At 46.5% G+C, this 14,822-nt stretch overlaps 1 protein-coding gene across 4 annotated transcripts; it reads left to right on the forward strand.

Annotated features, from left to right (window-relative positions):
• Window positions 1–14,529, forward strand: Naca (nascent polypeptide-associated complex alpha subunit). 4 transcript variants are annotated; one of them, XM_023707385.1, is made up of 9 exons: window positions 15–97; window positions 830–901; window positions 4,501–10,743; window positions 11,877–11,962; window positions 12,167–12,244; window positions 12,937–13,083; window positions 13,401–13,529; window positions 14,105–14,227; window positions 14,405–14,525. In XM_023707385.1, exons 2-9 carry the CDS (start codon window positions 832–834, stop codon window positions 14,417–14,419), a joined length of 6,891 nt encoding a protein of 2,296 aa, XP_023563153.1. In that variant the 5' UTR covers window positions 15–97; window positions 830–831; the 3' UTR covers window positions 14,420–14,525. The 4 variants fall into 4 exon arrangements, with proteins under 4 accessions (XP_004647109.1, XP_023563153.1, XP_023563154.1 ...); XM_023707386.1 differs by lacking the exon at window positions 15–97 and adding an exon at window positions 104–199; XM_004647052.1 differs by lacking the exon at window positions 4,501–10,743 and having other exon boundaries at window positions 1–97; window positions 14,405–14,529.
• Window positions 14,530–14,822: the final 293 nt, after the last annotated feature.

Below are 14,822 nucleotides of genomic sequence, written 5' to 3' on the forward strand. Positions count from 1 at the left end.
CGCCCCCTGCGTGCCTGGCTTCCCTCTGCAACAGGCGCGGGTCACGCTCTCGCTCGCTCCTTTTCTGCCGCCATCTTGGTTCCGTGTTCTCCGCACAGTAAGTGTTGTTTGTGCTTTTACTCTCTATCCGCAGCCATCCTGCTTTCCTGTGGGCTGACCCGCCCCGGAGACGTGAAGTTTAAGGACAGTTGGAGTCTCTGTGAGTCCACAGAGCTTCCTACTCGTCCCTTGCCCTACAGACAAAATGGGGTCAGGGGTTGGTGTATTGGCAAAACCAGGGCATAAGGGCTGCGGGACCGGGAATGGAGTCAGAGCATGGGGACATGGGAGCCGTTACAGTGTTCGGAGACAGAGAACGGAGTGTCTGTTGTTGGGAACAGCTTCACGTGAATCCGGGGTAGATTAAGGGTCGCAGCCTTCAGAACCCACCACCGCTCTTACGAGGAGGACTTCGGAACATCCTCCCTGTTGGCTCTCGAAAGTCGTCAGGCAGCATGACTGTGAGGAGGGTAGCAGCTAAGGACTTCCCTGGCCGGAAACCAGACCGGGAACGTCTTCTTGGGCCGAGAGCGCAGCAGCAATTGCCGGCCTCGAGATCGGGAGTGTGGAACACAGCGAACCCCGGCCCTGGAAAGCCCCCTTTCCGAGGAGTGGAGAGGCTCAAGGAGAGATGATTCCCTTGGTAGAGATTGAGGGTCGCGTGGTATTTTCCACCTGTTCCCAGCCACTTAGCAGCCGTCAGAGTTTTTGAGAACGCTTAACTCTGGTGGTTTGGGCAGGTGACAACGTCTCAGTCAATTTAGGCCTCCTTTTTATTCTCTTCCTTCAGAAATGCCCGGTGAAGCCACAGAAACCGTTCCTGCTACAGAGCAGGAGTTGCCACAGCCCCAGGCTGAGACAGGTAGGTTCCCATACCCATGTTACTGCTAAGATTGACACCTAACGCTATTTTATGGGTAAAGTGAGACAATACATTTCTGCCGTTTTATAATTTTTTGTCATTAGAAAAAAAGGTGGTGACTTTACCAGGAAGGATTGACTGCTATCCTGCTAGGGCTTCTTTAATATGTAGGATTTGTGGACCTCAAAAGTTCTCAACCCTGCTCTTGTAAGCCTGCTGCCTCACAAAGGAGCTTGTGGTGGAACCACCACTGCACATAGGAATACTAAACCAGGAAAGGAGCTTGGTGATGTTACCTGTAGGAACTGGGTAACACACAGGCAGGCTAAGGGGACCTGAGCTTTTGTGAAGTTAGAGCCAGAGAGTTGCAGCAAGGTTTTGGATAGCAGAGCTTGGCATTGTGCCTTCGTCACATGTTTGGATGAGTTATGTGCTGGTGGTAAATGTGTCCTACTGAGCCTCATAGTCCCTGGAAGTCTGTTTAGAGGTTGGTGCTGAGATATTTCTGTTATTCTTGAATAGTTCCTAGACCATTATGTGTATCCCAAAACTGAAAATCTTGTGTTTATCTTCAACATTGAAATTAACGGGGGTGCCTGCCTGGCAAGGGCAAGGTTCTGAGTTCAGTTCCTGGTACAAAGAAAGAACTTAGCACTGGCTGGTCGTGATGGCAGCAGGTCACTAATCCCAACACTGGGAAGATGGCCCCAAGTTTAAGGCCAGCCTGAGCTGTATAAGGAGGCCCTTTCTCATTTTTTATGAAAAGGAAAAAAAAAAAAATTTAATGGGTGTAGAATGTAGTGTGAATGCAATTTTCAGTTTTTGTTAAAATCACTAGAAAAGTTGAGGCAGTGGAAAAAATGTAACATGATAGTCTTGTTGAGTCAGTCATGCAGAACTAAATGAAAGTAATTTTTAGGCCCTTGATGGTGAACCTTTTAAAGCTTTCAGTGATAACAAACAGCCAGCTGCTGCATACTTAGTGCTTTATGTATAGCTTCCACCACCCACACACACACACCCCTGTCACTTAAGGGGCAGTTTCTGCCTTCTCTTGGAAGTAAACTTGTTTATAGTTGAAAGCATTAAGGTTCTCCCACCTGTCTGATTTTAGCAGCTGAAGGGATTAATACACCTGCTGGAAAAGAAAGGAGGGGGTCCCTAAACTGGAAAATTAGCAAAATATGAAATCTTTAAGTGTCAAAAACTTTCTCCAATAAAGGACTAGTCTCCAAAAATCTTATAATTTCAGTACAATTTAAGGGATTGTCATTGAACAGATTAATTTAATAAATGCAGGGGTTGGTTCAAATGAATTTAGGATAAATTTGTTTCTAGATTGTAAACTAATGGGTTATTTTTGTTTTGTTTTGTTTGGCAGCACTAGGAGTTCATCTTGGCTTTGCTCTAAGACTTAGCAACGGGGCTGGGGAGATAGCTCAGTAGAATTAAGTGCCTGCCTGGCAAGGCGCAAGGTCCTGAGTTCAATCCCCAGTTCTGGAAGAAAAAGAAAAAAAAAAAAACACTGAGCAACAACCCCAGTCTATTCTTTGTATAGTATTGGGGAAGTCTTAAACTTTGCATCTTCTGCCTCTTCCCCCCAGAGTGCTGGCTCAGAGGAGCACCACCCCGTCTGGTCCAACTAGTGTTACTAATTCCTGAACTAATGCTTAGTGCTTTTAAAACATACTCTTGATTAGTCTGAACTTGCACAGAAAGTTCATTGTGACAGAATACCAGTGACAAGTGCTCAGGATTTTGTCTGTATCTATAATCAGTCTTAAGGCCACGGTTATAGTTCAGCGGCACAGTGCCTGCCTGGCAAGCACAAGGTCCTGAGTTTGATTCCCAGTACAAAAAAGAAAAAGCGAGGGGCCAGGAGATGGCTCAGTGGAATAAGCGCTTCCCTCGCAAGCGCAGGGACCTGAGTGACCTGAGTTCAATCCCTGGTTCCACAAAAAAAAAGAAAAATTTTCCTGGAACTATAATCAGTCTTATTAGAAGGAATGAAGAAGTTAGCTCCAGCCAGGCATGGTCTCCACAAAATTGTAATACAGCACTATGGAGACTCAGGCAGAAGGGAGGATCTCTATGAAATCAAAGCTACCCTGGGCTACAAACAGAGCCCTGACTCAAAAAAAAAAAAAAAAAAAACCTTACCTGAAGGAATTGAAAATAGTATCAAAGTAAGTTATTTGGAACTTACTCCATCGTGAAGTCCTGCAAGAAAAAAGCCATGTTTTAAATTTTAAATTCTGGTTCATGTATCTGAAAGTATTTGCACTTGAGTCATAAGGCTTGACTACAAATTCTCAAGAAAAAACTGGTTAAACCACCTTTTTTTTCCCTAGTCAGATACTACATGGCTTTAAAAATACTAGTTAAGTGAATTTGTGTGCTGTCAGTTTTTGTTATTTTAATCCTCCCAGGTGTTGAACATTTGTTCATCTAGTCTAGTGATGGTGAATCTTTTAGGCTTTTCAATGATAACAAATTGCCCACTATGGCAAGCGTTCCTTTGGTTCACCGCCACTTGTCTAGTCTGATTTTATCTCCTGAATTACAGACAGGCTACTTTTCCCCATGATTTAAAAACCTTTTACTTAGTTTCACTTTAGTCCCAAATACTGGTCTATTTTGACAGAATGACATACCTATCCAGATTAAGAGGTACAAATCCAGCATAGTCTTTTCACTTTAATTCTCCTTCCAAAATAGAACTACAGTCTGGTTTAACAGGTTGGGTCAGTTTCATAATACAGTCCCTACCCTTGTGACTAAGCTCTCTTTCTGAAGGTCTAATTCATCTTGGATTGGGTGTGTGAAGGACTGACATTGAAATGACATCCTAAAGAATTTAAACTTTTAATAGAATTGGATTATGCCAGGTTCTCCCTTCTAAAACTTACTGTAAAAGTTTTTTGGTTTTTTGGGGTTTTTTTGTAGCCTAGTGAAGCCTGAGAATATACAAACCTATTCTGTTTTTTCGAATTCATTTTTATCACTGCTTGCTACCCTACTTTTTTATTCCAGTTTCAGTGTGTTTCAGTTAGTTCGTGGTCCTTGGGTTGACAGGATAGCACAGCTGCTCTAGTTGTAATTAGAGGATCCAGGGGCTGGGAAGATGGCTCAGTAGAAAAAGCGCTTGCCTGGCAAGCACATGGGCCTGAGTTCAATCCCCGGTTCTGGGGGGAAAAAAAAAAAAAGGATCCATTTCAGGATGGCAGAGAAGGGTACAACTGGGGAAGGAATGGAAGCATAGACCCATTCCTGGGCCTGTGTTCCCCATTTGAACATACATTGCTCTTAAACATTTTCTCACCTTAAAATAGTTGGGTTTATTCTGGTACAAGTTGGAAAATGTGGAAAATGAAAATGATGTACTTTCAATTTACCAGTGATTTGCATTTGGGAAAAAAATTGGTTTTGCTTGTCACCTTTGTCTAATCTTGTGTGGTGACCTCTATTCTCAGATCTAAAATCTCATTGTTTCTGTGAGGCATGTTATACCAAGTTGGGCTGCTTAACTCACCTTTCTGTTGTTTGTTTTTTGTTTTTCCTTCCCTTTTATCTTTTTTTTTTTTGCTTTTATTCTCCAGCTGTGCTTCCTATGTCTCCAGCCTTGAATGTCACTGCTGCCTTAGGGCAGCCTGGATCTACCCCAACCCCTCCTTGCTCCCTGGCCCCCCAACAATGCCCTGTATCAATTGCAAAACCACCATCCCCTTTTCCCTCTCCCTCTACTAGTAGCGCAATCTCTTTAGAGGTTCCTTTTCCCCAGCCAGCCTCAGGAATGACCATGCCTTTGGAAACGTTCCCTGACACCCCAACTTTCCTACCACACCTGATAGGACCTCCTATCTCCCCAGCTGCCTTAGCCCTGGCTTCTCCCATGTTGGGGCCAAATATGAAAGGTACCCATTCCTGTTCAGCTCCCTTGGCTCTGGTTGCATTGGCTCCCCAAGCAGTTCAGAAGAGTTCAGTTACAGCTGAGTCAGGGTCAGTGACATCTCTGTCAGCTCCCCTCACTCCCTCAGAACCAAAGACCTTTCCCATTCAAGTTCCCTCTCATATAGTCCCTAATCCAAAAGATGCTATCCCAAGTCTTCCAGTTACAGTCAGTGGAATTCCTTCCCACCTTGTGACTCCTATGGCCCCTAGTGAATCTATAGTATCTTCTGGTCCTCAGATACCACCTATCACATCTCAGGTCAAAGGTGTCCCCACTTCTGTAGATCCAATGCCACAAAATCCATTAAGCCCAAGCCCAAAGGGACCTGTTAGTTCACCTGCTGCCTCCTTTCTTTCAGCTCAGTCAGTTCCTGCAGTGGCCTCTTCCCAAAACACTGAAACTCCAAATATCCCCCCCATTTTTCCCACTTCTCTGAGCACTCATCCTGTACCTTTTCATCAGAGTTCTTTAGGTTCTTCTATTCAACCTTTAGGTCAAACAGGTCCTAACACTCTGTCAGATCCTGTAATGAATACCATTTCTATAGATCATTCTTCCATGGAGACCTCTTACCCATCTCAGAGATCCGAGAGTTTTCCTCTTTTTTCCAGGAATGAGCTGGTTGCTGGTGTTACAGCTTCCATTCCTGTCGGGGTTCCCACCTCAGCTCTGGTTATTTCTACTGACAAAGGCCAGCCTGCTAGTATAACCTCCCACAGTCCCTCTGTCTCCCCAGATTTAGCTCCTACTTATTCATTGACTGCCTTGTCCTCTCTCATTCCCAAAGGCCCACCTAATACTATTCATCAGCCTTTGGTGACCCAAATTCCTCCTTCAGGAGCCAACTTTAAAGAAATTCCTGTCTCTTCTGGTAGAACTGCTCAGCTTATGGTAACTAATCTCTCTACAACTTCTACAGTAACTACTGCCTTTGAGGTAGCTACTAGTGTGTCTTCTGCAGTGTCATCAGGTCCCATGAGTAGTAAGGAATCCACTTCCCCTACTGCGTTGGGTATAATGCCTATAACTTGCAAGGAACTTCCTACTCCTCAAGTAGCAGCTACTCCTGGGATGCCATTTTCTTCAATACCAGCTCCCAAAGACCATAAATTTCTTCCCACTTCTGTATTGGTAAATGTAGGAACCCCTATTTCTCCATCCCAGGCAGGACTCCCCACCAAAAACGACCCTAATGATTTGCCTTTGGCCCTGGCAGCCCCTAAAAATTCCTCCTCTCTTCAAAGTATATCATCTCTGGAAATAAGTCCCCCTGGAGCCACCTTAGCAAAAAAAGGCCTTGTAGGGCCTCTCCCTATGGCTAAGCAAGCTGACACTACTGCTGCTTCTGTGGGTGTCAACTCCCCAGACTCTGCTAGTCTGTTTCCTGAAGGTTCTGTTTCTGCTCCAACAGTGCTAGCAATTCCTTTGGAAGGTACTGGCCCTGTGAGGGTGACTCCTACAACTGCCAAAGACACTTCCACTTTTGCAACTACACCCAGTCCTTTTGTCGGAACTGTCTTGTCAGCATCTAAAAATCACCCAGCTCAAAAGGATACTTGTACTCCTACTACCTTACCTTTGGTTCCACCAGCCTGTGAAAGCTGCCCTGTAGCTGGAGGTATGACTTGGTCCTTGCAGAATGTTTCTGTTTCTGCACCTGCAGTGGCAGTGGTCCCTGAAATTTCTAAGTCTTTGCCTTTTCCCACAATTCCACCATCACGCATTTCTCCTGGTGGAGAGAAAGTTGGTGGTATTTCTCCCACCTCAGCATTGGTACTCTTGGCTCCCTCTGCTGAAGGGCATCCAAGTAAAGACTCTGGTTCTGCTGTTACTTACCTGGCCAACTCCCCATCTCCCTTAAGGACTGGCATCTCTCCTGAGTCTAAAAGATCAGCATCCCAGAAGGGTTCCACTATCACTGATGGTCTGACTCAAAATGTCTCCTGTATTTCTCAGATTGAAGCTTCCATCCTTCCAGAGGCTAGTCTTTCTTTTCAAGGCCCTAAAGACTCACTAACGAAGAAACAGTCTTCCTCTCCTTCCTCACCAGAAGGAGCAGCCTCATCCCTCAAGGAGGCCCTAGCAACCCAGTCCCCCAGGGAGACCCCCACCATCCCAGCCAAGACCCCTTCTCACAAAAAGGCCCCTGCACCCTCATCCCTCAAAGGGCCTCCCATTGTTCCAGCCAAGACTTCTACCTCCCCCAAAGGAGCTTCCACTCCTTCAGCTGAGACTGATCCCTCCCCCAAAAAATCCTCAGCAACTGCAGCTCCCAAAGAGAGCCCAGCAACCCCGGTTTCCAAAGAGGCCCCCACTCCCCCACCTGAGATGCCTCCCTCCCCTCCAGAGATGCCAGCACCTGCAGCCCCCAAAGAGATCCCAGCAGTTTCATCCCCCAAAGGGACCTCCAACCTCCCGGCTGAGACTCCTCCCTCCCTCAAAAAGGTCCCAGCAACTCCATCCTCCAAAGCGGCCCCTACTATCCCAACCAAGACTCCATCACCCAAAAAGACCTCAGCGTCTACAGTCCCCAAGGGAGCCCCCACTCCCCTACCTGAAACTTCCCCTTCCCAAAAAAAGGCCTCAGCAACTCCAGCCCCCAAAGAGGCCTCCCCTCCCCAACCTGAGACTCCTCTCTCCCCACAAAAGGCCCCACCTTCATCCCCCAAAGAGTCCCCAGTAACCCCTTCCAAAGGGGCCTCAATCCCCCCAGCTGAGACTCCTTCCTCCCCCAAAAAGGTTGCAACTCCATCCTCCAAGGGGGCCTCCAGTCTTCCATCCAAGACTCCTTCCTCCAAAAAGACCCCAGCATCTACAGTCTCCAGAAAGGCCCCTACTCCCCTGCCTGAAACTCCCCCTGACCCAGAGAAGGCCCCAACAACTTCAGCCCCCAAAGAGGCCTCCCCTCCCCAACCTGAGACTCCCTTCAGCCCCCAAAAATCCCCAGCACCTTCAGCCCCCATAGAGACCCCAGCAATCCCTGCTTCCAAAGGGGCCTCTACCCTCCCAGCTGAGACTTCTCCCACCCCCCAAAAGATCCCATCAATTCCATCCCCTAAAGAGCCCCCCACTCTCCCAGCCAAGACTCCTTCCTCCAAAAAGTCTCCAGCATCTGCAGCCCCCAAAGAGGCCTCCACTCCTCAACCTGAGACTCCCCTCTCCCCCCAAAAGGCCCCAGCACCTGCAGCCCCCAAAGAGACCCCAGTAACTCTCCCTTCCAAAGGGGCCTCCACTCCACCAGCTAAGATTCCTCCCTCGCCCAGAAAGGCCCCAGCATCTGCAGCCCCCAAAGAGACCCTGGTAACTCCCTCTTGCAAAGGGGCCTCCACCCTACCAACTGAGACTCCTCCCTCCCCGAAAAAGGCCACAGCATCTGCAGCCCCCAAAGAGACCCCAGTAACCCCCCCTTCCAAAGGGGCCTCCACCCCACCAGCTGAGACTTCTCCCTCCCCTAAAGAGGCCCCAGCACCTTCATCCCCCAAAGAGACCCCAGTAACCCCCCCTTCCAAAAAGACCTCTACCCCCCCAACTGAGACTCCTTCCTCCCCTAGAAAGGCCCCAGCACCTTCATCCTTTAAAGAGACCCCAGTAACCCCCCCTTCCAAAGATACCTCTTCATATCCAGCTGAGACTCCTCCCTCCCTCAAAAAGGCCCCAGCTTCTGCAGCCCTCAAAGGGGCCCCCACTCTCCCAGCCAAGACTCCTTCCTCCAAAAAGACTCCAGCATCTGCAGCCCCTAAAGGAATCTCTACTTCCACATCTGAGACTTCCCTCTCCAAAAAGACCCCAGCAACTGCAGCCCCCAAGGAGACAGCAGTGACTCCATCCCCCAAAGGGGCTATCTCCCCACCAGCTGAGACTCCTCTCTCCCCTCTAAAAGTCCCAGCAAATGCAACACCCAAAGAGACGCTCACTGCCCCAGCCAAGACTTCTTCCCTTAAAAAGACTCCAGCAACTATAGCTCCCAAAGAAGTCTTAGCTGCCCCTAAGGGGATCTCCATTTCCCCAGCTGCAGTTCCTGCCACCCCTAAGAAGCCACCAATAACTGCAGCCCCTCAAGAGTCCCGAGCAGTCCCATCCCCCAGTGAGGTTCCCATTTTACCATCAGAGACTACTACTCCCAAAAAAGCCCCAGCAACTAAAGCCTCCAAAGAGAATCTAACAAACACATCTCCCAAAGGAGCCTCCATTCCCCCAGCTCTGGTTCCTCCTCCTTCCCCTAAAAAGGCCCTGGCAGCTGCAGCTCCCTCCCCCAATGGGGTTACTAGTCCTCTAGCACAGACTCCTCCCTCTTCCAAAAAAGCCATGGCTGCTACCTCCCCTCAAAAGGCCTTAGCATCTGCAGCCCCTAAAGAGACTCCTACTCCCACATCAAGGAGTCCTCCATCCCCCAGGAAAGCCCCAACAACTTCACCCAAAGTGACCCCCATTACTGCTGCCCTGGCTCCTGACTCCCCTAAAAAGGCCCCTGCAATTGCAGTGTCCAAAGAGGACACAACTCCATCCAAGGAGGACCCTGCTGCCCCAGGCAAAGTTCCCTCTTCCAAAAAACCTTCAGCACCCTCAGCTTCCAAAGGGGTCTCAAGTGCCCCAGCTGTGACTCCTGCCCACCAAAATATCAGAGAAGCCACAGCTTCCAAAGAGCCCCCCACTCTTTCAGAGATGACTCCCTCCTCCAAAAAGGCCCTGTCAACCAAAGGAAGCCAACCTGCCCCAGCCAAGACTTCTTCCTCCCCAAAAAAGGCCCCAGTAACTACAGTGCCCAAAGAGGGTCCTGCTCCCCAAGTTATGACTCCTACCCCCTGCAAAAAGGCCCCAGCCACCCCATCTTCCAAAGAGGCTCAATCTGTCCCAGCTGTGACTTTGACCTCCCTCAAAGAGGCCCCAGCCAACCCATCCTCCAAAAGAGCTCACTCTTCTTCAGCTGTTACTCCTCCTCCTCAAAAGGCTCCAGCCCCCAAAAGGGCCTCCACTGCCCCAGATGCCATCCTTCCCTCCTCCAAGGGGGGCCCAGCTACCCCATCCTCTGAAGGAGCTCCCACTGTCCCAGCTGTGACTCTGCACGCTCACAATGAGGCTGCATCCCCTAGAGAGGTCCCCATTTTTTCAGCCACTTCTGCCACCTCCAAAGGGACTCCTGCCCTCTCATCTGGGTTTCCTCCCTCCCCTAAAGGCTTCCCTGCTTTCCCAGGGTTAGTCCAAAGTACCTTGGGGGCTGTTGCCCCTCAGGCATCAGAAGGGATCCCAGAAAAGAAGGGCCCCACAGATATTAAAGAAACACTTGTTGCCCCAGCTCCAGAAAGTGCTCACAAAGGCGCAGGGGTCAAGAATTCTGGTACTTTACCTCCTAAGTGTTCTGATCCTTCTGCTAAGAATGATATTAAAGGATCCCACTCTACCATGGCTCCAGCCCCTCTGTTGATAGCCCCCACTCAGAAAGATTCTTCAAAGAGTACAAAAGCCCTCCATATTTCTCCTGCAAAGGGCAGAGACTTTCATTCTGCAGAAGGTCCTTTGGCTGCTGCTCCTGAGTCTAAGACAGCTACCCCTCTAGTGGCAGTGGCCTCTGAAAAGATCCTTACTAGAGCTGGATCCGCATCTGCCTCTCCAGCACCCAACCCATCAGTCTCCCTGCCTCTTGCTTCGTCCCCAGTTCCCCCTCTGCTTCCTAAACAGTTTCTGCCTTCCTCACCTGGTCTGGTGCTGGATTCACCCTGTAAGCCCCCAGCACCTGCTGATGAGGATGAGCTGCCGCCTCTGATTCCCCCGGAGCCAATCTCTGGGGCCATGCCTTTCCAGTCGGTCCTCGTCAACATACCCACTCCCAAACCTGCTGGAATCCCTGCCCCAACCCCTTCTGCCAAGCAGCCTGTTTTGAAGAACAACAAGGGTATTTGCCTTGGTTTGCTGTGTGCATGGTGTGTTGCCCACACCCCTCTTGGGGGCTACCCACCAGTACTAACCCTATGATGCGCCGCTTTCTCCAGTACATCTGCTTGGGTTTGGCCATAGTACATAGAATGATAATCTTAAATGCAAAAAGCTCTGGAAATACAAAATTAAATCTTGGTTTTCATTATCTCAGATAGTACTTTGTGTCTTACATAATATGATACAGACTGAACTGTGTGTCTGCTGTCTTGTTACCTAACTGTCCTGACATTGAAAACCAAGACCTACCACCGGACTTAATTTTTTTCTAATCTTACACATCACTAACTTTGTCCCTGGGCCTGGGATTTGCTAAAAAATATTGGGGAATTTGAGGCTATTTTTATTTCATATTTAGTAATGACCAGTTGCCCAGGGACTTCCCTTTCTTAAAAATGTAGACACCTTTTTCCTAGCAAATAGTACAAGTAAATGCTTTTTGTCTTGGTAGTCTTAGTGGTGCTTGGCCTTTCAATTAAGGGAAACAAAATATGAGTTACATTTGAAAGAAATGGGGGAAGTCACAGGACAGAGAAAAAGGTGACTTTTAGAACTTGACATTCAAGATTTCCAGAGATATTGATCAAATCCAATTATTAGTGTGAATGGCTTGAAAGTAAGGCCAATTGTATATACGTAACTGTTAAATCGGCCTTCTCCAATTTTAGTTTAAAGGATGAGGGGAAAGCACCTGCGTGCTGTTCCCCATCATTTTATTATGCTTCACTTGAGTACCTAGAGATAACATTTTGCCAAAACTTTCCTGAGGTGATTGAGCTACTGGAGTTCTGTAGGTGCTTTGTGGATGCCTATGCCAAGAAATGAAGATCTTAAGGGAAAGAAAGCAATTAATACTAAAAATGTGTAGCTATATCTAGTGATTATCCCTCATTTCTGGAGGTGAGTCTTTAATAGATATGTATGTGCTAGTTTGAGGGGGGTGCTTTCAAGCTGGCTTTACTCAAGTTAGTGGATTTACATTTAATATTGTAAGGCCTAGCATATAGTAATGATCTGTAGTCCAGACAAGCTGTGGTGAGCACCTCCTTAAAATCTCTACTGTAACATTGTAAAAGCTCTTTGTCTTCTTAGGGTCTGGAACAGAATCTGACAGTGATGAATCAGTACCAGAGCTCGAAGAGCAAGATTCCACACAAGCAACCACACAACAAGCCCAGGTGGGTATTATTTTTTATTTTACTATGTGATAGCTATAAGTACTATACATGGCTCAGGGTAGCGCTGAAGAACCAGGGCTGATCAGGGTTGACTTCTATGTTTGGAACTATAAATCTTGGTAAAGGAAAACCTCCCTCATAGACATAGAGAAGGTGATGTCTAGATCTTGGGTTCCATTTAATTCATATCTGTTTTGTCTTTAGCTGGCAGCAGCAGCTGAAATTGATGAAGAACCAGTCAGTAAAGCAAAACAGAGTCGGAGTGAGAAGAAGGCACGGAAGGTAAAATTTAAGTTACAAACAAATATTAAAGGTTGTAATGAAGCAACTTCAGAATAGAACACTTGGAATAGAATTCTTGGTAGCAGTAAAATACTGCTTAGTAACAAGTTACTGTTGCAAGAAAAATGCATGATTCTGAAAACTGATTTTCTCTTAATTTTTTTTTTGTTTGGTTTGCTTTTCATTTTGTTTCGTTTTTTGAGTCTTGAGTCTCTAATTGAGGTTGGCCTTGAACTGCTAGCCTAGGCTGTCCTCAAACTCATCATGGCAGCCATCCTGCCTCAGCCTCCCAAGTGTTGTTGGGGTTACAGGTTGCACCAATACACCCAGCACTATTCTTAATTCATAAAAATTTTTTCTTAACCCAAGAATGACGCTGTGAGTGCTGGTGGTATAGCTTAGCAGACTAAGTGCTTGCTTAGGTAAGCACAGGCCAGGGTTTGATCCCTGGCACCGCATGCTGCGCTGGCACTGCCCCTGGACACACTGAGCCAGTGATGGAGTCCAGGTGTGATGGCGCACTCCTGTAATCCCAGCCCTAGGGAGGCAGAAACCAGGAGAATCACTATGAGTCTAAGCTGCATAGTGAGACCCTGCACACAACACACACACAAAAAAAGAATGATGTTGTTTTCCTTGCTATCTGAAGCTGCTTCTAAGGTTGAAGACTAATGTTCTTTTGTATTCTTTAGGCTATGTCCAAACTGGGTCTTCGGCAGGTTACAGGAGTTACTAGAGTCACTATTCGGAAGTCTAAGAATATCCTCTTTGTCATTACCAAACCAGATGTCTATAAGAGCCCAGCTTCAGATACCTACATAGTTTTTGGGGAAGCCAAGGTGAGTAAGATTTTCCTCTAGACAAGCACTATTGACATTTTGGCTTGTGTAGTTCTTTATTGTGGATTATAGATATTTAATCCCTTCATATCTAGTCTGATGAAAAAAAAACTTTGCCAACTGAGCCTGGAGACATAAGCCATAGCTGAGAATCTACACATAAGCTAGTTCTCTTTCTTTGACAGTCTTGAGTAAGACATGTATTTTATAATATATAGTAAGTTCCCTAAAATGGATTTAGAGTGAGTTTTGAAAAGATAATATGGTTTCTCTTTACTGTAATCTATTTACCTAAATCTCTATTTTCTGCCCTATAGATTGAAGATTTATCTCAGCAAGCACAGTTAGCAGCTGCTGAGAAATTCAAAGTTCAAGGTGAAGCTGTCTCAAACATTCAAGAAAATACACAGACTCCAACTGTACAAGAGGAGAGTGAAGAGGAAGAGGTATACCAGAAAAAAATGTTGTACCTTGTTTTGTAACCTGTAATGTCAGATTTTTTCCCCTCTGTACTGGAGCTTGAAATCAAATCTTCCACACTGCACTACCTCCCCAGCACTTTGAGACAGAATCTCTCTAATCTGCCAAACTGGTTTTGAACTTGAGGTCTTCCTGCCTCAGTCTCCCAGAGTGCTAGGGTTATAGGCATGCATCACTGCACTCAGCTACATTCTGTTTTGTTTCTTTTTTTAAATATACTCAGCCCTGCTTGAGGTATTTGGCTTTTTATTCATACTAAGAACTAGATTCAAGAGCATTGTAGCTCGAAGCTAGCCTGGGCTACAAAATGAGTTCAAGGCCAGCCTTGCATAGTGAAACCCTGTCTCAAAAAGACAAAAAAAAAAAAGATTGAGGTTTTGGCCAAGGTTGTAGCTCACCAGCATAAGCGCTTGCCTGGCCAAGTGCAAGGTTGCGAGTCTGATCCCCAGTACACAAAAGAAAAAAAAAAAAAGAATTACCAAGGTTCTTCTTACCTGTAATTTATTAAGATTCCCCCCCCCCCAACCCTTTTTTCTTTTAGGTTGATGAAACAGGCGTGGAGGTTAAGGACATAGAGTTGGTTATGTCACAAGCAAATGTGTCGAGGGCAAAGGCAGTCCGAGCACTGAAGAACAACAGTAATGATATTGTAAATGCTATTATGGTAAGTGTCCAAGACTATTCCTTAGCAGCCTCTTGCCTGACCAACCAAAGTGAACTTAGTTTCTCTACCTAATATTAGCCGATTTGGAAGCCCCATTCCAGAGCCTGTTCTGAGTTGCCTTAGGTTTAAGGATCTAAATTTTCTTACTTTACCACCTCTTATTTTTTTCTCTTACAGGAACTAACAATGTAATCATTGGAAAGAAGGGCTTTTTCTGGTGTTTCAAAAAGGTCACTGCAGCTTGGTTTGAAATTTGTACTGTTTCTATCACTAATAAAGTTATGACTTATTGGATGAACTCAGTGAGTACTTGGTCTCTGAAGCCCCACTCACCCCACCCAAAATTGAAGTCTTTAGTAATTTATTTCAAGACTACCTTTAGTTGAAAAGATTTAGTCCCACAGATTTTTTTTTTTATTTAAGACACCAAATTTTTTCACCTCTTACTAGTATTATACTCTGCTGTTGGTGGCACAGCAGGCTATGTGCTATCATAGAAAGTGCTTCAGGGACTAAGATTGTAGTTCAGCACAGCTACTGCCTGGCAAGCACCTGACGCTGAGTTTGATTCTTGGTACGGGGGTCGGGGGATTCA

This window comes from Octodon degus, unplaced genomic scaffold (assembly GCF_000260255.1).
Source record: "Octodon degus isolate 3935 unplaced genomic scaffold, OctDeg1.0 scaffold00287, whole genome shotgun sequence".
In the NCBI taxonomy this organism is placed as follows: domain Eukaryota; kingdom Metazoa; phylum Chordata; class Mammalia; order Rodentia; family Octodontidae; genus Octodon; species Octodon degus.

Bases quoted from the DNA above. Each gene is read 5' to 3' on its own strand.
- Naca (XM_023707385.1), top strand. From the start codon at position 832: ATGCCCGGTGAAGCCACAGAAACCGTTCCTGCTACAGAGCAGGAGTTG. The intron at 12,245-12,936 runs GTAAAATTTAAG...TGTATTCTTTAG, and splicing joins GTGAGAAGAAGGCACGGAAG to GCTATGTCCAAACTGGGTCT. The intron at 13,084-13,400 runs GTGAGTAAGATT...TCTGCCCTATAG, and splicing joins TAGTTTTTGGGGAAGCCAAG to ATTGAAGATTTATCTCAGCA.